Raw genomic sequence first — 23,178 nt, 5'->3', positions numbered from 1 at the left:
ATCATTATGGGGTATGATTGAGATGTGTTAGCTACAGATAGCTGGGGCAGTTGAGATTAGGGCTGGGCAGATTAAATCGCTATGTGTCAAACTGCAGTTTTCAAATCGTAGGTTTGCAAAGATGTTGTGGGCCGGCAAGGAGCCCTGTTGCGTGACAAGGAACTTGAGCAGAAATGACTCAGCAGCTGCAGCGATGTCAGCTGTCTTAGCAAAATGGCTACACAGAGAGGGTCATCTATTACAAGCTAATTAAGATAGGTTTGTGGTTCTACAGACACGGTGAGCACAATCTTGACATAGAGGACACTACAGACAAATCTAAGAAAGACTGTGCACCCACTGCAGCCAATGGGAGGTAGAAACAGAGCTACAGTTTCTACCTCCTGTCCTTTATACTAGGTCAAGTTTTCCACTTGTACAAATGATGAACAGAAGCTTCCATAGGTAGGTGGTGAAGTGCAACAGTGTGCAAATGCTGTGGCACAGCATGTGAGCCTCAAACACCATGACTACCACCTTTTTTTAACCATAATTTTAATTTAATTTTAATTTGAACTACTTTGGCAATGCAAACTGATGTTTTCCATGCCAATAAAGCTTCTTGAAATGAATTTAAATGTTTAGGTTTTCTAACTAGAGGATCAACAAGGAAAGAGACAAACTATTAGACATAAGATGGATTTGTAACCCTGTGACCTACCTTGTTGTAACCAATAGTTTTAGCAGCTTTTACTATTTAATCTGAAATGCATATGTCTTTGCAAGCATGTGGCACTAGCCTGTCTCTTAAGTGACTCTGCAGTAGGATCTTGTGAAGAGCAGAGACCTTTTTTTGCACTTTTTCCTTCTAGCTGTCTGGTTTTTCATGAGCAGATGCACTTGTGCAGATTGGAAGTTTGGATTCTAACCCTGTGGTATTGACTACAGATTTGCAATAAAGTTCAACAGCAGTTTCAAAGTTTGAAAAGGAAACTAAAGCAGAAGTGCCTTAAACCTGCAGTCTTTGCCATCTGACTGCTTTTATGTTGATTTATCTCCTCAGAAAACATTTTTCTGAACAGTTTATGGCCTCAGTCGATACTTTGAGGTCTACTTTTGACCTGAATGAGTTTCAGTTTGTGAATTTATCATCACGTTTAGAGTAAAACAGAAAAATAGGGTATGCTTTAGGCTTGGTCAACAAACAGTGGGAACCAGTCAGTCAGTCAGTATGAAGACCTACTCGTGTGTATTAGTAGTTCAGGTCAGTTAAACACAATAATGCCAAACTATGATTTTCAAGGTCGTACTCTACTAATAAACAACGTCAGAATGGCTATGTTCATTCATATACACTTTAAGATTGTTCTAGATCTTTAGCTGTTTGGTTTTGTGGATCCCAGGAAGATTAGCTGTGTTCTAGGACATTGGTTCCCAACCTGAGGCCTGGGACCCCCAAGGGGAGCCGCCAAAGATCTTAGACAGGGCACAAGGCTTTGTCTGCTCTGAGGCTGCCTAAATTAGATTTTCAGATATTGACTAAAACCATAATAAAGCAGTTATGAAGTAGTTTATACAAGGGTCTTTAGATAAGAAAAGCATTCATAGGCCTTTTTTATGTTTTTATTAGTGAAACAATTCAAAAGTAAGTTGATTTTTGACAGCATTGTGTCACTTTTTCTTCTCTCTTGGGTCCTGGGGGGGCTCCACTTTTGTTAGGTACATATCGGGCGGGCTTCAAGGAAAAATGGTTGGGAAACACTGATCTAGGATACAGCTAAAGGAGATCCTAACAAATAAACAATTAGCAGTTTATTCCAGCATTATCTGTTTTTCACACCAAAAAAGAAAAATGGATGGAAGGATGCCTGTGACACACCGCTAATTTTGACAAAATGAATAAACAGAATTCACACCCATTAGTCACACATGGTACCATGGAGCAAAGAATAGTGTGAATACCAAAAATATAAGGTTTTAAATAAATTTTGCTGTTAATAGTCAAGATCGTGCCTAAATCATTGGCAGACTTTATTTGTCCCAGTTAGACTATTTTCATCTTCACAGCTACAAACTTTGTATTTCTAAATATTGTTTGGATCAAGGACAGAGTCATAATTTCCTGTCTTATTGGCCAGCTCTGCAGTTACAGATACATAAGAAGCAGGCTGATGCTGCACTGGTCCTGTTAGCTCAAGGAAACTGAAAGTTCTTGGTGCTATAATAAAACTGATAAGGTAGAATGGCATAAGAGTGTCGTAGAAACATTGTAGTTTTGCATGTTGACATTAGAGCAGCTCTAATGTGCGCTACAATGAACACTTGTGTCACATGAACAGATATATCAAGGTGGTTATCATGGGTTCAGAAGAAGAGGGGTGCCTGTAAGTAAACCATGACACTCTGTACTGTAGAGCCTCATTTAATCTGCTTATTACTGAGTAGAAATCTAAGTTTATAATAGCTGGCATTAAATCATCTAAGAAACATGTAGTGTTTGTCATCACTCATTTGGATAACAGCAAATAATACATCATTCATAGTCAACTCTGTTTCCATAGCAATTGGAGAGGTGTAAAAAAGAGATGATTTGCTAAACATTGAAACCCCATACTTGACTCAAAATAACAGATTAGATTTCATGTGAAGATTGAAAAATTTTGATGGCTTTAGAAAATTATATCAGCATCCTGAAACTGATGGACTGGAGCTACTCAAAGTGCTTTTACACCACAGGTCACACCTACCCATTCACACCCTTATGGCAAAAGCTGCTATGTAGAGTGGCCTTCCAATCTGGCCCAGGCTGTTTCATACTTGAGGGGACTGTCGGTCCTAGCAGCAACACTATTTAACCTAGATTCTGAGTCTTTGACTATTTACACTTCTTAAATTAAGAAGTCTTTTGAAAATTACACTCCAAGCTGTAAATTTATGGAACATTAGGCCACTGTTTTCATTGAATTATGTTTTTGACATAATGAGGGAGAAAAGCTGTTAAAAAGTGGTGCTGCCAGCCTGTAATACTGCACATGAACAGATTTCTGTTGCTAAGCCAGCTTTGGATTGTTGTTCAGAATTTTTTTGTAACAGGCGGATTAATAAAAAATATCAACTTCAAATACTTGGTAATGGTAATGCATAGGCCAGGACAGGCCCAGAGGGATTGTGCATGGGCTCAGGTAGGACGATTTTGTTCCCAATCTAGTCTTAAGTGCTTCATATTGGAAAGGTCTGTGGCTTTGTCTTATTTTTATAATATGTTGTCACACCTTTCCTGTCATACTCTGCTAACTCTGCTAAAAATGCTGCAGGGTGCCACATTTGTCAACGGACCTGTTGATCAATACATTATTTTTGCTTTTTTTGCACTAAATAAGTATTCAGAATAAAACTATTCAGTAAAAAAAAAAACTTACACCCAGTCTTAAAACAGTGTGGTAATGAACTTTTCGGACCTATTCCAGGTTTTTCAAAACATCCATCATGCGATGTAGTATACGGATGCAAAATTAGAAAAACACTGTCCCAGCTTTTTTAAAACATGTTGCTTTGGTCAAATTGAGATTAGGCATACATTTTACAAAAACAAGGAAATTTCTCATGCTTTGCTTCTGTTTTTTTGTCAGTTAAATAGAGGGGTTTCAATGATTGCCATTTGACAATTTTTGCTTCATTTTGTAAATAGTCCCAACTTTTTGGAAACATGGTTGCAAATCATTTTTTGAAAACTGTGATAAGTGAGTGCATGTATTTACAGATCAATTATACTAGTAGGTTTTTATTTTTGAATGTTCTTTTTTTTTTGGCAGGGTTTTTTTCTGCTTTTTATTGCAGATTTTTTACATTTTCTGTTATTTTTTGTATTACTTTTTTACCCCTTCAGAACATAAAAATATGGATTTCAGATTAAAAAATGTACATAAAAAGCTTAACATTTGTTGTAGCCACAATGTATTTGAATTATTTTATGGATAGACAGCTGTATTTTAGTCAGTGGAGGTAAAACTTGTAATTATCAACTCTAACTTTACTGTCCTTCCTGCAGATGAGTTTCCAGGAAGAGCAGGACTTGAGCTTCAGGCCCCGACGGCTCAGCAGTGGCAGCAGTGAGGAGCACAGCAGCAGCGATGAGGCTTCCTCTCCCACCTACTCCTCCGAATCTGAACCTATCCCACCCCCTCCCACCCAAAGCCCCCCGCCCCCACCACCTTTCCAGGCTCTGATACCGCCTCCTGTGCAATTTACCGACCCCCTTCCACCCGTCCGCTTCTCCCCTGAGCATGTCCCCCGCAGTCGGATGCCCTTCCACCCGCACCACCCCATCATCCCTCCTCCTCCGCCCCCTCCTAGGACCATCCTCTCCAGCCGCTCTCCCCTCCACAAAGTCCTCCCCACCAGAGAGGAAGTAGAGGCTGCTCACCAGCGCTTCCCGGCCACCTCCAACCGCCACTCCACCGTGCACACCATCCTGGGTTCCTCCACCCTGCGCTCCACACAACCGTCCCGCTCCAGCTACCTCCCCAGGCAGCTCAGCCAGCCCCAGCCCATCCTCCAACCGTCCCCTGAGCCCTCCCCTCCTCAGCCGCTGAGATCGAGCCAACTGGTCCTGCAGAGGCATCACCAGCTCCACCACCAGCACAGCTACCAGGGCCCACTGCCCCCATCCCTGAATGATCACAGCCCGTCCAAGTGTCAGAGCAAAGTGTCCACAGGATCCACACTGCTCTCCCAGACTTCGACCTCGCACTCCAGCCACCCTGGTCACACGAAAACGTATGAAACCACACGGCCAGAGCACCCAACACAACAGGTACCATCTCCATGAATCTTTTTCTTCTTTTTTTAAGCTTTGTTGTGGGGATTTTTATGCCTTGATTTGAGAGGCAGGACAGAGGATAGGGTAGGAATATGGGGGTAAAGAGTGGACTGAAGCCTCTGTACATGGGGTGTGCCCCTATGAATTTTCTTCTTCTTCCTTTTCTTCTTTTTCTTCTTCTTCCCCAGAAATATGCTTACAAGTCTGTCTTTGCTGTAGTTATTAAGTTCTTCCTTTTTTCCCCTTAAACTCTAAACTTCTTCCCTTCCTCTTATTGGAAAAATGCTGATGTCATGGTCAATCCAATATTAGTTTTTACACTTTACATAAAAACAGCAGAATTCAACAGAGGATTGAATTTTTGGTTTTGAAAGTGTTGTGGTTTCTTGTGGACTCAGCATCATCATCCTCTAGTGCTGCGGTGGGCTTTGGTTGTATGAAAGAAAACACTCCATTTGAAGAAGTGGACTGACAAATTGCAGCAATTCTGGAAGCAATCAGTGGACAGATTTACCCTTGAATGATCTCTACAGAGAGATTTCGGCATGTGCAATCCTCTCAAAGAGCTTGCCTCTTGACTAAAAACTCAATAGTGGCATCTCAAGTTCAAATTCAGACTGTAAACAAAGGCAACACAGAAAAAAGGGAATTTGAGAACAAAAAACTTTCATTCCTTCTTGCCGGCTTCACTGGATGCTCCAAAATACAACTGTTGCTCCCAGAGGCTGTATCACCTGAGTATAGCCTCATGGGACTGAGACTATAGGTGCATTTCAAGTCTTTTAAATGAGGATCATCACACAGCTCTAAAGCCACTTGGGGGACAGTATATTGAGGATAAAGGAGGGAGAGATGAGGACTGTTAAGCGTGGATACACAAGAGCTGGCTTCCTGGAAATCTCTTAACTGGAAGACTCACAACTTTATTGGATATCAATCATTGATTGGACGTAGTGGTGCAACAGCCCTGAGAAAAACTTGGAGTTTAATAACTGAGCAAAAACTGACTTTGAAATGGACACTGAACAGACACAACGGACTCTTAACAAATTGTAGACATCCATCAGTTTCTGGAGTAGGTGGGCCTGTCTGGTGAGTGCGTTCATGAGAAAACATTAGAAATGAATGATGAAAAATAAATATTGACTACAATTTCAATGAATTTAATGTAAATAGTGTATCAGAGTTTAATATCTGATTTTTTTAATTCACTGTCAAATCAAAAAAATCACGAAATATTTTATTTTCATTGTCAGTTATTTCCCGTTTATGAGACTGTAGAGAGAGGGGCGTCAGTGCATGTCAGGATGTGTTGCAACTGCATGTGCATGAGAATTGTTGGGTGTTAGCAAACCCGTGTGGTGTGTTGCAGCACGGCAAGGGAGCATGTAGCCCCTCCCAGGACTGTCATCAAATCCAAAATAATGATCATAGGGAACTTTGTATATGAGGTAGTACTGGCCATCAACAGCAGGTGGCAGTATGACAAAAGAAGATTCTGTTCTGTAGAAGTGATAAGTATCATGTAAAACTGGTGCTAATGAATCTTACAGTAGGTGACACTACAACAAATCCATGAACTTGACATTTAAATGTGTAGAGGGGCAAACTTTGATCATACATGTGAAATTTAGTTTAGTTTAGTTTATTTATTTATCAAGGGACAGTGTGCAATGACATTGATCATCCATACAAAGCAACTGAAATTGTGGTTGCACCAGATTTAGCGAGTCACTAATTTCCATCTGTTCCACTTAAAACTGACACAAAACATACATAAAAGTCCCAATAAACAGGGCAGACACCTGACAGGACCACAGCTGACAAGACAAAGTACAAAAAAATACACTAGTGATCATTATAGAGAACAATAAATAAGTCCTACTATGTACAAATTGTATAAAGGTAGGAAAGTACTCTAAAATTTTCACATATGTATTTTAAAGGCTAAGTCCTAACATGCTAAAAGTGCAAATCAGAAGCAAATCAGATGTTTCATATCAGAATTAGGCCAACTTCCTGTGAAAATTGGTGAGATATTGAAATGCTCATCATCAGCAGTGAGACGTCCCTTAATAAGACATGTCAGTGTTGTGGTAAAAAAAATTGGAGAGGGGTCTGGCTGCAGACTGTCAAACTCAAACAGCCCTCCAGCAGACCGCTTTATGTGAGACACCTCATATCTCAGATGAAAGCTAAGTACTGGTAATAGAAGAAGAAGAAGGAAGCGAATGAAAAGTGTAAACCGATTCTGTTTTTGGAAGTTTTAGCATGTATTTATGTTCTGAGATGCACGGCGTCTCAGATGTGCGGTCTGTTAGTATGGCCGTCAGAGATTAGTAATGAGTGGTCTGCAGCCAGACTGTCTGGAAAAAATTAAGGCCTTTCTATGAAAATCTGAGCTTGATCAGTTCAACTGAGTCACTTCCTGTTGACAGTAGGGGGCACTATGATGTTTGCATGTAGACATGTTCGGTGTGTTAGTGTTGTCGTGCCAGAAACTGTAGATGGTTATGTGTTTATAAAGTACAGAGTCACACTCTTGTTATTATTAAATACAAACTAATCAATAAAAAAATTTGATAATAAAATTGTGTGTTGTAGAAATGGTCTGCATGTGTTTAATTGGCTGCATTTTTTTCTTCATATACAGATGTTTGTAATCTCACATACAGATACAAGACATTGTAACGGTGTGTATTTTATTGGACTTTACAGTGCGTAGAATTAAATCAGCTGATTGATATCAGTCAGTAATCATACATTGCTTCAGGTGGAAGTGTGAAGCAATGGATGTCTCATCTTAAACCAAATTTCCTCTGTCTTTTCTCCTCTGCTTTGTTTCCTTGTGTTTCTCCTCGAAATCTCTGGTGGGAGGGACTAGGACACTAGGAAAAGACTCAAGTGAGGACATATAGATGTAGCGGAAGAGACAGAAGAGTTTTGCAAGAGAATTTTAAAATATAATATTTTATGTAAATGATTGTATAGCATTTTTCCTGTCCTCAGACTACTTAAAACACATTTGTAGAGGTAGCCCATTCACTCTCTGATGGTGAAGGCTGCTATGTAGGGTGACTATCAGTATTAACTAATCCATATAGAAGCATCTATGCACTTTCACACGGCTCTGATGCTACAGTGGGAGTTAGGGTTAAGTGTCTTGCCCAAGACCACATCGAAATGTGACAGCAGGAGCTGGGGATTGAATCCCCAACCATCTGGTTAAGAGATAACCGACTAAGCCACGGTTGCCCCATGGAAAAAGAACATCTTTGAACATAATTTAGCCTCTTGTTGAGCAACTGCTCAGTTCAAAAGAGGCCACAAGGTCACAAACTCAAAGAAAGTCTATTCTGAGATATTTTTTCATGACTATTTTATTTGAACGCTAGTTTGATTCAGGGCTGCACAAAAAATCTAAATGTTTTCACAATGATAAGTAGAATTCACATATGTTGCAATAAATATGAAATGGCATTTACATTAGCAACACTGTGTTACATTTGAGCTGTTGAATGAAGTCCTGGGTATAATGACCGTGCTTTATACTACTTTGATAAACTAGGGCTGGCATGGTTTGGGCAAAGTACCAGGATGGATTGCTCTTATCAGTGGACAATGAATGTGAATAAAGGCGACATGCATGGACAGTTGTTACAGCAGTGCCTACTGATTTTACTTGTACGACACTGCCCACATTTTATCTGCTTAGAAGTGTAACTGTGTGAATAAGGGGCTTCGACTAAAAGATTTAATGATTAATTCGGAATTTGTATCTCTGCTTCAATCTGCAACTACATAAATAATCATGGACTTTAAAAGCCTAGCAACAAATATCCTGTTTCTCTCTCATCTCCAAGGCACCTCCGCCCCCTCCTCCACCCCTGCCCCCTCCGTGTGACCCACCTCCGCTGCCAAGCTCAGTCCCCAGTGCTTCAGACACCAACCACATGAGCGTGAAGAGGTTGCGCTGGGAGCAGGTGGAGAACTCAGAGGGGACCATATGGGGTCAGGTGAGAGATTATATCTGTTACATAAATGAAGAAGGATTCAAAAACTTTGCACGACTTCTGCTTGAAGAATCTCCCAGACAGCAAATACAGTAAAAAGATAACTTGTGAATGTTCACGCCTCGGCTGTGAATATTCTCACCCCTCCTACATTTCTTGATCCATATTTGGAAAGAGCGACTCATCAGCTGTGTTGTGTCTCTGATGAGTCATGGCAAAAGTCTCTGTAAACAGAGTATGGTGGATCTCATCTGTTCAAATCCACCATAATATTCGACTCTTTCATCCTGCTTCACAACCCTATCAGACAAGGATTTTCTCTGTGTGTATAAAAAGATATTTAGGTGGCTTTTTCAAGCTTTGACTGCATCTGCATGGAGCACTTTACCAAGTCCTTGTCCTTGTCTTTGATTAGCTTGGGGAGGATTCAGAGTATGACAAGCTCACTGACATGGTGAAGTACTTGGACCTTGACCTGCACTTTGGGACTCAACGCAGACCCAGTAAGTAGTTATATACTTATGATCATTCTTTACAGCATATTGTGTCATGTTTATATCAATGGACGCTGTTCCACCAAGCAGAAAAAACAGTAAAAATGTCTTTATCTGCTCACATTTTGTGTTTTATTTGTGCTTTCACAGTTATGATGTGTTCCATAGCCTGTTTTTGGAGCTGCTTCATTCACCTGTTCATCACTTCCATTCTCCATACGGCACCAAACCCACCTGTTTGTCTCCTCTCATGACAGATCTGAGTAATAACACAGCTCTGCCAGAGGAAAAGAACACATATTTGTTGTCTGCAACCTTCTCACCTCCAGAGACTCACCTGGCAGAGCTGCGTTATTAAGCTACAAACCTGTCATGCTACCACTGTGTGCATGTGTATGTGGGTGCAAAAGTGTGTGCGTGTGTTACCCCTGGTGCCTGGAGAACCCTTCCTTACACTCTTGTTGAAATTATCAGTGTCCCCTCCAGAGCCAGCCTTCCTGCCAGACAACTTTAAAAAGAAAGACATGGTGGAGATTCTGTCGCATAAGAAGGCCTACAACGCCTGTGAGTAGCACAACAGCACACCTGAGAAATATGCATGTGAGACATCAGCAAAACAATATAGAACATTTGCCATATATTAGTTTATTGGCAAAATACTGAATACAAAGAGCCAGACTGGCTCGCTAGATACTTATCTTAAAGACTAGCCTTGTAAATCTGATGGATGGCCAGATTCCTTGTCTGTCATCAGGCTGATCCATATTGCAAAGCTTCAAGCTGAAATGTTTGTGCCAGGTCTGAGAATTAGCGGACCAATCAGCATCATTTGAGGAGAATGAGGCAATGGTTACAGGTGGGGTTTACCTGTGCAAGCTGGTAAACAATGACTACCTTTTCTTGGTTGAAAACCTGTTTTTGCTCCTCTCCTGACTGACTTCGGCATGAGTTTGATTCACTAAGGCTCCACTAGCTATCTGTTGAGCTCACATTATGTTGTCTTGTTGCTCTGATTGGCCAGTAACGAATGTGGCATAAAGAAAATCTGTTCAATAACCCTTAATAATTTCCTCAAAGGCTCTACCCTGACCAAACACTGACTATGGGTGGTTGTCCACCTGGATGTGGAATAAAGTGCTGAAAAAGTATTTTCTACCTTCCAGATTTCGTACTTTTTTGCATATTTATCCACTTACACATTTCAGATCATCAAACAAATTTTAATATTGGACAAAGATAAGTAGAGTAAATCTAAAATGCAGTTCTGAAATGATTATTTCATTTATTGAGGGAAAAATCGCCATCCAAACCTACCTGACCCTGTGTGTAAAAGTAAATGCCCCCTAAACCTAAGAACTGGTTGTGCCACCTTTGGCAGCAACTACTGAAAGCAAGCATTTGGCTATGAGTCTTTAAAATCACTGTGGAGGATCCTGGTCTCTTTCTTATTGACTCATGAACACTGAAATTAAAGTCCCTGTAAAGTGATAAAAAAGTCTCTATTTTAGGTTTGTTATAGGCTTGATGAACCACCAAGTCAAATTTCAGTTGTGAAAAACATCTCTGATTTTATAAAATTAAGCCTCAAAATCATGAAAATGAGGCAGTAAAATCTGCTCTGGGATGATGTAGGCTTGTTGTTTGGATGAGCTGAAGCCAAACCCACTCATGAGAAATATGATCTTCTAAATGTTAAAAATGCTTCTGATCAGAGCCCAGCTGCCTGGCCCTGTGCCAGAGCAGAGTGACAGAAGTTGGGGATTAGATGTACAGTTTTCTGGCACAAATCTCTCTGTTTTAAAACTTTTAATGATGGTTGTTATAGTTAAGTAATTTACCTCACAATGAAAATAAATGCAGCTGGCTGTAGCTGTCTGTTAACATGCATTGAAGGCAGTGACTGTACTGAGATGAACTACTGGGTGATTTTATATCATTGTAGAATTAGAGGTGTAAGGTAATTCCAGATTCAGTCATACATAGATCTTGGTGTTTTCACATGTCTACAGCAACGGTATTCCAACATATCTAGTGTGTTAAGACACAAATTTTGGATTTCACTTTACAAGGACTTTAACTGAGCAAAGTGAGGCCCACAGGCCTTTAGATGTTGTTCTGGGTCCTTTGACAGCCTGGATGAGTTGTTGATGTGCTCTTCATTGGTCAGCCTCTCCCAGGAAGGTTCACCACTTTTCCAAGTTTTCTCCATTTGTGGGTAATGGCTCTCACCTTGGTTCACTGGAGTCCCAAAGACTCGGAAATGTCTCAGTAACCCTTTCCAGATTGATAGATGTCAGTGACTTTGTTCTCATCTGTTCTTGAGTCTCCTCAGATCGTGGCATGATGTGTTGCTTTTGGAGATATTTTAGCCTCCTTCACTTTGTCAGACAGGTTCTATTTAAGAGATTCCCTGATTCAGCAGGTCTGGCAGTAATCAGGCCTGGGCGTGGCTCGTAAACAAGAACTCAGCTTTCCAAAACAATGTGATTAATCACAGTTAATTCATGGTTTAACAAGGTTAGACAGTTACCTTTTCACATAGGGCCAAGTAGGTTTGGATGGGTTTTTCCCTCAGTACATGAAATCATGATGTAAGAACTGCATTTTATATCTACTTGGGTAATCTTTGTCTACTGTTAAAATTTGTTTGATGATCTGAAAAATGTAAGTGGACAAATATGCAAAAAATAAATATGCAGAGAGAAATAGTGGCAGTGGTAGCCAAGATAGATGGATAAATAATCTTTATTGTCTGCCCTAGAGGTGACAAAAATTATTCTTTGACAAGGCTCAAACAACAAATAAAACTTGCATTAAAACACATTTTAAAACAAATTAAAAATAGAAAGTACAGGCATGAATGGGAAAATGTTAAAAACAATAACTAAAAACAAAAGTAAAAGGTTTGTTCATACATTTAATTGAATATATTATTTGTAAAACCATAAATCAATGCACATTTCTTGCTTATACACTACAGTCAGACGTCATAACCACACTACTGCGGCACTAAGCTACAGACTAAAGATTTTGTTTCTTATTTGACTCTGAAAGGTCAACAGCCATAACTCCAAGTACAAGCAGAGACATGAGCAGCGTTCAGTCCTTCATGTTAGAGCTAATTATGATTCCAGCTTGAACATGGATCCAAATGTGAATTCTCCACAGGATAATTTAAGGCTGATAACACTATTTCAGCTTAGATGAGTTAAGCAGACTATTTGATATAAAACACATAATTATGTGTTATAAAATAAACTTATTTCTGAAATCCAGCAGTGGCGAACACATGGTGACGGGGGCAGGCTGACTCATTTGATCTGCTAGACTATTTGCATCTAGTGTTTAAGAAAATAGCCTCTGTTTTATTATTCTGCTTTATGTAAAATTATTCACTGATAGGTATCATTATATAACAAGGACTTTGTTGCTTTTAAATGCAACAATGATTTGAATAAAGTGATAAAAACACATTATTAGGATTATCTAATAAGAAAGAAACTACACGGTAAGAGGGTGTCACAAAATTTAATTCATGTTATTGCACTATCTCAAAGTAGTATAAAAATACTTTAAAATGTAGGTGGTTTATATCCTGTATTAAAATAACATTCTTAAAAACTTGTTTCTTAATCTTAAGACACACTTTCTAATCTTAATATCTTAGATGTCCAGAAAACACTGAGTGTATGAAGAATACCTGTACAAGAAAAGCAATAATTCAATTTTTGATAAGTCTTTATTCATGTAGAAACTTTACATAAAGAGTAGATTTAGACGATACCCTTATTTATATAATTCACAAAGACACAACATAAATCCACCATGAGAACAGCACTAAGCAACATTCAAAGTTTCAATGGCAAGGAAAAACTTCTTTAAACAGGCAGAAACCTCGAGCACTCAAGTGCTGAGACTGTGCAGTGCTTACAGAAAGAGGGATCAGACATTTGCATCAAACAAATGGAGACAATAAGATTAGCAACATATTAGCAACTGTTTATGTCTACAGCAGCAGTAATAATGGTGGAAGTTTGTTTGGTATCAGCAAAAACAACAAAGTCTGCACAGTAGACTAATCAGTCCAATATCAAAGACCCTATAGACTGATGCTAAATCTAAATTTAGATTTGTTGTATGATGATGATGAGGTCACAGTGATATGAACCCCCAGGTCTGATTTCAGTCAAATAAAACATCTCTAAGTTTATAAAGTTAAACTTCAAAATCATGAAAAATGAGGCCAAGAAAAGTTTGGGCATGTTTGTTGAATGAGCTGAAGCCATGCCCACAAAAGAGAAATACGATCCTCTCAGATTTAAAAAGAAAATGCTACAGTCTAAAGCCTTATACACATAGAGACGAAAATGATGTATTTCCATTTCATTTTGAAAAAGTTCCCATAAACACAGGAGATGTCCACTTAAGCATGGAACCACTAAAACCGACTGAAAACACTGTAGTATATCTGCCAGGCCTGTAAATGGTGCAGTAACACTGCCACGGAAATGCACCAAAAAAGAAAGATTACCGAGAACTGCCCAATACTTTCTCCTGGTTGCCCTTCTGGTTGTTCTCTGGGGTGGATTTAAGAACATCTGGTGTTTGCTGTTCTCAGTGGTTGTAAAGGAGAATCAGATTTTGCTGTAAAAGCCATAATAAGCTCAGCAGCTTCTGCAGCACAAACACAACCTTGCAATCTGCCATTGTTGTTTTGGTTTGACACACACATGTGGCTTAAGTTGGCTATGCTATGATGTAACTGTTTCAAGAAAGATGGGGATGGCTGTCCACACGGAGACGAAACGGTAAGCATTTACAGATTTGTTCACTCTGGGACCCGGTTTCAAAAAGTAGTGTTTACGACCTCCCAAAACACCATTTTTGTGTGGATGAAACTCCGATACGACAAAAAACTTCTGAGTATACCCCTGAATTTGTCTCCGGGTGGATGGGTGATTTTCAGCACTCTGTTTTCCACTCAAAAGTATATATTCAGGCACCGTTTAGGTACTTGCACTGTATAAAAAGTATTGATTAAGCACCAGTATCAGAAAAAAAACCCAAACGATACCCTTCCCAAACTATCTCACATGCAAACCCATACAGCATCTCTAGCAAACACAGCTAGCAGCTAAATAATGAAAAATGTCCCTGTCTGCTGTAGCGATGGGATGCCAGCTTTTCTACATAATCTAGATCTTTGACCCAGCTCAGTAAAAGATGGTTCTTTATCTGATATCATTTTAGCTTCTATTAAATCAACCAAAGATAGCAATGTTATGACCCATATTTACCGACAAAATCGGCAGGGGGTTATGTAAAGGGTTCCGTATCTTTCTTTCTTTGTTTGTATGTGTACAAGATAACTCAAGAACGGAAAGTCAGATCTTCACCAAACTTTCAGGGAATATTGGGATAGTGACAGGGAGGAATCGATTAGATTTTGGTGATGATCTGCGCACCCGTTCGTTTTTTCTCGGACCTTGACATTTTGAACACCATAGTAGTCAATGGGAGCGTAAGTTCCTCGGTGGCGCTGCTTAGGCGTGGGTCTCCCGCCTCAGACGGCCATTCTAGTTGATGTACCTGCATTTATTTTGCTGAAATTATTCATTCTAATCAAACCAAACCACAAACTTTCCAGAATAAAACTGTTTTACATGAAGTTTGGTATCAAATATTAATGTTTTATCACTAAGCAGTAGGCATGCCTGAGGCCAAACAGTGCAAAAAGCAGATATTTCCTTCTGGTTCAATCCACATTGAACAGGCATGCCTGCTGATATATGGTGATTTCAGACACTGTCCAACAGTTTACACAGAAAAAATGCCCTGATATTTGAGAATCTGTGCTTCTGCTCTCAAACATGTCAGAAATTCATCTGACCAGTCAGGAGCAGCTGCTCAAGTTGTGGGTGCCTGTTGTGCCCCCTGTTGCCGACATGACAGCAATGAATAAAGCGATTCATAGCTTGTAGGTTAAGTCCTGTTAAAGACTATCAAACATAGCTCATTTCTTTTACTGTTTTACTGTGAAGACTTAGTTAACTTCTACCATACTGACAAAACTGGTAAAAAAAAAAAAAAAAAAGCTTTGAGGAAAAACAGGCATAAATCCTCTTCATCTTTCTCTCTCTCCTCTGCAGCCATCCTCATCGCCCACCTGAAGCTCTCCACCAGTGAGCTGCGTCAGATCTTGATGAACATGTCGACAGACAGGCTGGAGCCGGCTCACATCAAGCAGCTGCTGCTCTATGCCCCCGATGATGACGAGGTCAAACAGTACGAGCAGTTTGACGAGGACCCGGCCAAACTGAGCGAGCCCGACCAGTTCATATTTCAGGTTCGCCTGTAAAAACAAGAGTCGAGTCAAGTTTTAAAAAACCAAGAGGAACACATTTGATTTATTGATTTTTTTTGTGCGCTTCAGATGCTGATGGTGCCTGAGTATAAAACCCGTCTGCGGAGCCTCCACTTTAAGATGACCCTGCAGGAGAGAACGGAGGAGATGAAGGTGGCGTTTGATTACATCTACAAAGCTTCAGTAGAGCTGAGGAGCAGCAAGAAACTCGCCAAAATCCTGGAGGTAAACTTTCATAGAAGGGGAGGCACTTCAAGCTACAAGTGTGCATGGAAGTAGTGGTTAATCAAAGCTTTTCTTATGCCCTCAGTTTGTTCTCGCAATGGGGAATTATCTGAACAACGGGCAGCCCAAGAGCAACAGGACGACTAGTTTTAAGATCAATTTCCTCACAGAGGTACAGCGTTCACCATACATGTGTAGTTAAGCCGTTATAAAGTCATCTCCAGCTTTGTTTTGAAGTCTTTGTGTTGTGTCTGTTTTGTAGCTGAGTACCACCAAAACAGTTGACGGGAAATCCACCTTCCTCCACATTCTGGCCAAGTCTCTGTGCCAACACTTCCCTGAGCTGCTCAACTTTTCCAGAGACCTGACTACCGTGCCACTGGCTGCCAAAGGTATGATGACGTTACAGCAGCAGAGCTGCCACTCTGATTTACTTCATGAGAATCATCCAGGAGAAGAATGGAGTTTTATCCATTCAGCTGGCAACAGACAGAGATTTACTAAATTTTTCTTGTTTAATGAATATTCATGCTGTGTTTGTTTAGGTGTCAGTTTTAATGAATGCCATTTTGATGAATTAAGTTGTTATCTGCATATTTACACTTTTTAAACTGCTTCTGGTTGAATGCCAATATTTTCTTGCATCTCCTTAACATTAATGAGACCATTCACAGGTGCTAAAGCTGCATCTGTTTTGGTTATTCATCATGTAATTTTTCATTCAGTGAACCAGAGGGTGGTCACAACAGAGCTGAGTGATCTTCACTCAACCATTCAGGACATCAGGACAGCCTGTCTGAAGATCTCACCCACCTCTGAGGACCATTTTGCCTCCACCATGAGTGTAAGCTCACCGACCCATGTATATTAAACATATCAATCATATACACTTGAGTAAGACAACTCAAGCTTGAGACAGTTTGACAATATGATTTGCAACCTTGGAGGGAGTGTCTTCTGAGGTAATAATAAAGACCTCTGTTTTATCCGTGTTAATCCGGACCGTAATAGCAGACAGCTGAGCAGTAACTTTATCATTGTCATCAGGATTAAAAGAAGTTTTCACCTGAATGTCATCAGCATACAAATGGTATAATATACCATTAAATAAGATTATTATTTCAGTGCCTATAAAAAATATTCACCCCCTTGGATAGTTTACCATGTAATTGATTTTCATAAATCAATCATGGTCAATAGGATTTATTTTTGACAAAAAAAGACTAAAAAACTCTTTGATGTCAAAGTGAAAACAGATTTCCACAAAGTAATGTCAATTAAATAAAAATATGTAGGGCGAAATATGTGACTGCATAACTGACTGATTGTAGTATTAGGACTCCTGTGTCTGGAAGGTCAAGTCATTGCTTAATCAGTATTCCTGGCAACCATTACACCATGAAGACAAAAGAACACTCCCAGCGACTCGACGAAAAGGTAATTGAAAAGTATGAGTCAGGGGATGGATACAAAAACATTTCCAAGACACCTATGACTACTCTGAAAGAGTTAAAAGCTTCAGCAGCTGAGATGAGAGAGACTCTACAGACAACAAAAGTTGGCCCGGTTCTTCACCAGTCAAAGCTTTATGGGAGAGTGGCAAAGAGAAAACCTCTGTTGAAGAGAACTAAAATTAAATCTGGACTGGAGTTCACCAGAAGGCGCGTGGGAGACTCCATGATCAAGAGGAAGAAAGTTCTTTGGTCTGATGAGACCAAAACGGAGCTTTATGGCCATCAGACAAGACGCTCCAAGGGGGTGAATGCTTTTTATCGGCACTGTACGTGGCCTAATGGCAGGATATAGAGAGAAAATTAAATGGGGCCCAGGACAGAACTTTGTGGCACACCATTGGACATGATACAAGACTCAAATAAGTAAGGGTCATTTAACACAGAAACAGTGATCTGTCTCTTTGCTGGTGAAACAGGACGAGAGGGGTGGGGTAAGTGTGGAGGCAGGAGGCGCTGAGGGATGAAGGAGGTGCATTTGGTTTAGTTTGATACTCTGCTCTGAAAGTTGTGCAGTCCTACTTTAAAGTTTTCCTCAAATCAATGCAGATTTTTTTTAAAAGATACATCTGTAACACTGACAGTCTGAAGGAGGTCTTCAAAAGTAAGCTAAGAACATTTTCTTCAACATCACAGAGCTTCCCCTGGAGTCACATAAGATTTCAAACAGCCATCACAGGCCGAGCAGCACCTTTAAGAACTGACTTTGATATGCAGTAATTGGTTTGCCTCTTTAATGTGTCATTTTTGCACCCACAGAGCTTCTTAGAGAACAGTCACCCTTCAATCCAGTCTCTGGAGTCCCTGCAGACCCGGACCATGGAGGAGTTTTCTAAGGTGGCATCTTTCTTCGGTGAGGACGGCAAGTCCACCAAAACGGAGGCCTTCTTTGGCATCTTTGCAGACTTCATGTCCAAGTTTGAGGTGAGCTAACACAGCACTTCAGCTGTGTCCATACAGACAGCTGACTTGTCCCTAAAGTTGAGCTGTGCATATTTTGACAGCAGCAGCAGGTGTTAGACTGATTCAAACCTCCAAAACAATTAGATATTGTGCTGACAGCAGCCTGCAGCTACGAAGTGATTAAGCTGCAAATTGCCGCTGTCTGTGGAATACCCAAATCTGCTCTAGGACTGAACATTATTTTGTGAAGTAAGCATAACTGACATGAGATCATTGTTATTGTCTTGCAGAGAGCTCTCAGTGAGACCCAGACTCCAGACAACCCCAGGAGCCCCAGACTGTCTTCCCCTCTGGCCTGGTAGAAGCAGGAGACGTGGGCGGCTGTCAGGGCCAGTCGGCTCCATTTTTCACTCTGCTCTCCACAACCAAAGTGCCAAGATCACACACAGAGACACTCAAAACAACAGGAACAGAGGCCGCGTCATTTACAGCAGACAGAATGAATCACATTATATCTATGTGCAGAGAATCACCGATGTTTATGAGTGCCCCGTGTGCAGCATCGCTGTAATTTCAGGTGCTGGGAGAAGCAGAGACATTCAGGTGTCCAACAGGAAGTCACCGCACACTGACGACTCAAACCAGTGTTTACTTTATTTACATCTCAGAGTAAAAGACACACCAATGAAGAAGAGGTTGATTTGATTGCTTCAGTGTGTCTGCTATTAAAATGAGATGTAAGTACTTTAAACAGATGATTTGAGTATTTACACATGATCTATGTTTAATAAATGATTCTTTATAGTTTATATTTTCTATCAGATCATATTTAAATCATTGTAAAGATAAAGCATAGATGTAGGCTGATAACAGGAAGCACAAGTGTAGTACAGAGTGTAGTTTAGTTTGCAGCCAGGCTCAGAGCGGTGATCAGATTGTGATAAAGTATCAAACTCACTGCCTCCTATTTGATTTAAAACAGATGAGATACTGATGTTATGAGCGTCATGTATCCTCTTATTTAATCATAAAGATGTGTCTATTCTCATCCCACCTTCTGTGAACTTAAAGGGCCTCTCTTAACAGAGTTTTAATAGAATAATGCTAAAAACATCCAGAGGGTGCACATTTTTAACTCATCCAAAACAGTTTGTTTGACTCTTAACTGCACGGGACGTACCGCCGTCACTGACGAGGAAAGTTTGGCCATTTCTATGAAGTGAAACCATTCCAGTGTGTTGCATTCACTTGTGAAATTTTAAAGAAATCTGCTTAGTTTTTGGGAATTAACAACATATCTGTCTTGTTAACCAGAAAAAAATAGGGCTGTGTTTATGAATTATTAGGTTAACTATCCTGACAATTTAAAAAAGGGCTTTTTATCAGAGCTGTTAGTGTTAACACATTAACGGTGATATGATCAAGGCCTAAAAATCAACACATTAATTTATTTAAATCGCATTAATTGCTGTTTTGTCCATAATTTGGCACACTGAAGTTAAGCTATCACAGCAGTCCAGCAGCTGCTACTCACCATAGCCTATTTGTGTTCTCACAGTGATGGAAAATAAGGACTCCGCTGTGACATTGAATTTCTCCCTTTAGTTTAAAACTTGCAGACAGCTCATTGTACGAGTCAAGTAATCTCCAGCCCCGATATCAGAATGAGTTGATTAGCCCTTTGGTTATTTTCATTTATTTTTCCAGGTGTATGAAAGTCCTCTTTTGTGTGGTTAAAGGTCACATATTACGCAAAATACACTTTTTCCAGCTTCTATAACAAAAATGTGTGCCCTTGGCCTGTCCACAGTTCCCCCCAAGAAGCTGCCAGCTGAGAGGAGGATCAGGAGAGCCACATCCATTAAGCTACATTCATTTCCTGAGAAGGGCCAGGCCAGGGGCAGAGTCAAACAGCTCATTAGCATTTAAAGCCACAGACATAGAAACAGCTGATTCTGAGCAGGGCTGAAACAGAGGGGTTTTTAGACATACAAAAATTCAATACTGGAGTGTTTTTGGTTTTTTTTTCAGAAACAAACTTCACAGGCATGTTTTAGGGACCTCTAAAGTTGTGTTAGATCTGAAAAATATGTAACAAGTGGCTGTTGAAATGTTGATCGTTTTGGCCTTTTTGTTCTTTTGGGATCTTAGACACAGATGAGATTTTCCATAAAGAAAATTGTTAACAGTCATGATTAGCTTTAGCATTAGCTCTCTACAGCAGTGCATTTAAGATAAAAATGCGGAGTCTTCATATTCCCCCTGTATGGAAGTCCATTTCATCCACTTAAAAAAAGATTTGAGTTTTAGGCAATTCTAAAGATGAAAAATATGAAGACAAAATTATGACATAGTATGACATCATAATTAGAGGGGAAAAAAAAAAATAATGAGACAAAAAGTTGACATTTTGCAATAGTGAGTCATACTTATGCGATAAAAAAATATATAAGAAAAACATTGAAATAATGAGATAAAAGTCAACATTCTGAGATGAAAGGCAGAATTGTAAGAAAATAAGTACTGAAAATCAGAATTTCGATAAAAGTTGAAATTAGGAGATTTAAAGTCTTAATTATGTGAAAAAGTCATAATCATGGGATAAAACGTTGAAATTATGAGACAAAAAATGTTGAATTCATGGGGTATATAGTCAAAAAAGAGAAGAAAAACTCAAAGTTCTGAGTAAAAAGTTGTTATTATGAAATAAAATGTCAAAATCGTGAAATAAAGTCAAATTTATGAGGTAAAAAGCTAAAAAAAAAAATTTTAAGCCATAATTATAAGATAAGTTGAAATTATAAGACAAAAAATTGAAATCATGAGATGGCAAGCCAAAATTTTCAGATAAAAAGACAAAGTGTGAGATACAAAAAAATCACAAGATTAGGAAAAAGTTGAAAGGAGATAAGAATGATGAGATAAAAAGTCACAAATATAACTTTTTATCTCATAATTTTGACTTTTTTATCTCAAAATGTCAACTTTAAATGTCTAATTCTATTTCATTTTGTAAGTGAAAGAAATGTACCTCCATACCTGTGAAATTCTGATCATTTACACACTTTTCTGCAGCTGAACTGATGAACTTTAGACTGGAGTCCTTTTCTCTCACTATGGTGAGCCTGTGAGGACGGCACACATCCACAGTCAACAACACTCATTTATTTGATAAACATCGTTCAGAAAACAATATTGCACCTTTTCCAGCGAGGTAACGCTGACTACATCAGCACATGGAGAGATCTGGCTCTATAATCATCTGTTTTGAAGCGAGCGTGGGTGGACTTGCAAATCTTCATTATTAGTGTCTTCTTGTTGTCAGAGCTGAGCGATCAAAGGCAGCTGAATGTGAAAAGAGCGAGCTGTTTCTGGCACTGAAGACAGCTAATAGTTCTGCACTTTGTCGAGTATTTCTTGTGAGCACATCCTTGTTTAAAGACGTGGGCGGCTGCTGAATGAATGGAGGAGCCTCAAGTGCATGTAGAAAACAACATCCTACTGTATATGGTCATTTCCTGCTCTTTTGGTCGTCATGGTGATCTGATGACTCACCGACAGTACAGTGTATCTGTAGCTGTGTTGTATTTATGTTGATGAAATTTTGTTGATATTGTAAATGGACTGTTTTTTTTTTTGCTATGCACATGCTGTATGCTTGTCCATCCTCCAGGTTTACTTTCTTATTCCAGAGCATCAGCTGGAAAGGACCATTTAATTTATTCTTTCTGCACAGCTTTCATCAGGCTCATGAGCCGCCTATGATCTGGTAAAAATGCAACCCTAGCTGCTGCTAGTGCAGTGACAGTGTTTGTCGTCCAAATCAATGCATGTTGGTGAGTAAATGTGTACAAATGTGCAGCTGGTAGCACCCCCTCCCTCTCTGGATATTTAGGTTCAAATAAATGCATTTCTGTTAGTCTAGTTAGGTTTATTTATTGGTTGCTTATAGATTCCCTTTTATAACTGTTTTATATGTTTATAAATGGAAATATGCTCCTGTTTTTGTGATTGTTTGCCTTTTCTGTTTTGTTTTATGCTTTCAGATGGAGGATTTGTTTTTAATCTATAAAAATATGCTTGAAAGTTAACAGCCTCATTCATTTGTGCCTCATAATGTACACTTTCATGGTTTTATACAGAATTTTTTAAATACAGAATTCTGATTCTAGTGATGTCAGCTAACATTAGTTGACCTCCCAAAGAACAAAGTGCTTGTTTTGCAAAATAACTGGGATGTGCCACACAAAAAGCTAATTCCCCAAAAAATTAGGACACTAAAAATGTGACTGAAAACAGATAACAGTGATTTTCAATCTATTTCATCTGAATACAGTACAAACACAACATATTTAATGTTCAAACTGATGCACTTAACTGTATTTTTGGAAATAAACACATTCTGATTTTGATACCTGCAGCATGTTCCCAAAAAGCTTGGACACAGGTATAGTTACCACTGCATTATATCACTTCTTCCTCTACAACACTGTAAACACCAGAAGACTGAAGACACTAAGATTGAAGTCTTTCCCATTCTTGCTTGATGTGCATCTTAAGGTGCTCAACAGTGCAGTTTTTGTATTTTGCACTTCATAATGCACCATACACTTTTAATGGGCAACAGGTCTAGACTGCATCCATGCCAGTCTGGTACCAGCATGCTTTTACTGTGAAGCCATGCTGTTGTAATTTGTGCAGAATGTTGCTTGGTATTGTCTTGCTGAAATAAGCAGGGGCATCCCTGAAAAACACCTCATCTTGGTGTGAGCACAAGTCACTTCAAAACGTCCCAGTATTAATGGTGCCATAACAGATGTGACGGTATGAGCATGGCTAACTCACAAGTCTTTTCTTGCATCTGTACCAA

General features: G+C 39.5%; 1 protein-coding gene across 1 annotated transcript in view; it reads left to right on the top strand.

Annotated features, from left to right (window-relative positions):
• grid2ipb (glutamate receptor, ionotropic, delta 2 (Grid2) interacting protein, b) overlaps positions 1-22,322 on the top strand; it is a 75,662-nt gene extending 53,340 nt beyond the window's left edge. Inside the window, exons 12-22 of the mRNA XM_041814959.1 lie at positions 4,028-4,792; positions 8,662-8,814; positions 9,227-9,314; positions 9,780-9,869; positions 15,455-15,651; positions 15,739-15,894; positions 15,980-16,066; positions 16,157-16,286; positions 16,620-16,738; positions 18,165-18,329; positions 18,599-22,322. Coding sequence (XP_041670893.1) covers positions 4,028-4,792; positions 8,662-8,814; positions 9,227-9,314; positions 9,780-9,869; positions 15,455-15,651; positions 15,739-15,894; positions 15,980-16,066; positions 16,157-16,286; positions 16,620-16,738; positions 18,165-18,329; positions 18,599-18,670 — 2,022 coding nt within the window. The 3' untranslated portion in view covers positions 18,671-22,322. The remainder of the gene's footprint in view (positions 1-4,027; positions 4,793-8,661; positions 8,815-9,226; positions 9,315-9,779; positions 9,870-15,454; positions 15,652-15,738; positions 15,895-15,979; positions 16,067-16,156; positions 16,287-16,619; positions 16,739-18,164; positions 18,330-18,598) is intronic.
• The last annotated feature ends 856 nt before the right edge of the window (positions 22,323-23,178 follow it).

This window comes from Cheilinus undulatus, linkage group 20 (assembly GCF_018320785.1).
Source record: "Cheilinus undulatus linkage group 20, ASM1832078v1, whole genome shotgun sequence".
NCBI lineage: Eukaryota > Metazoa > Chordata > Actinopteri > Labriformes > Labridae > Cheilinus > Cheilinus undulatus.
The sequence above is the reverse complement of the archived record's forward strand: the minus strand, read 5'-3'. Positions and strand labels throughout refer to the sequence as shown.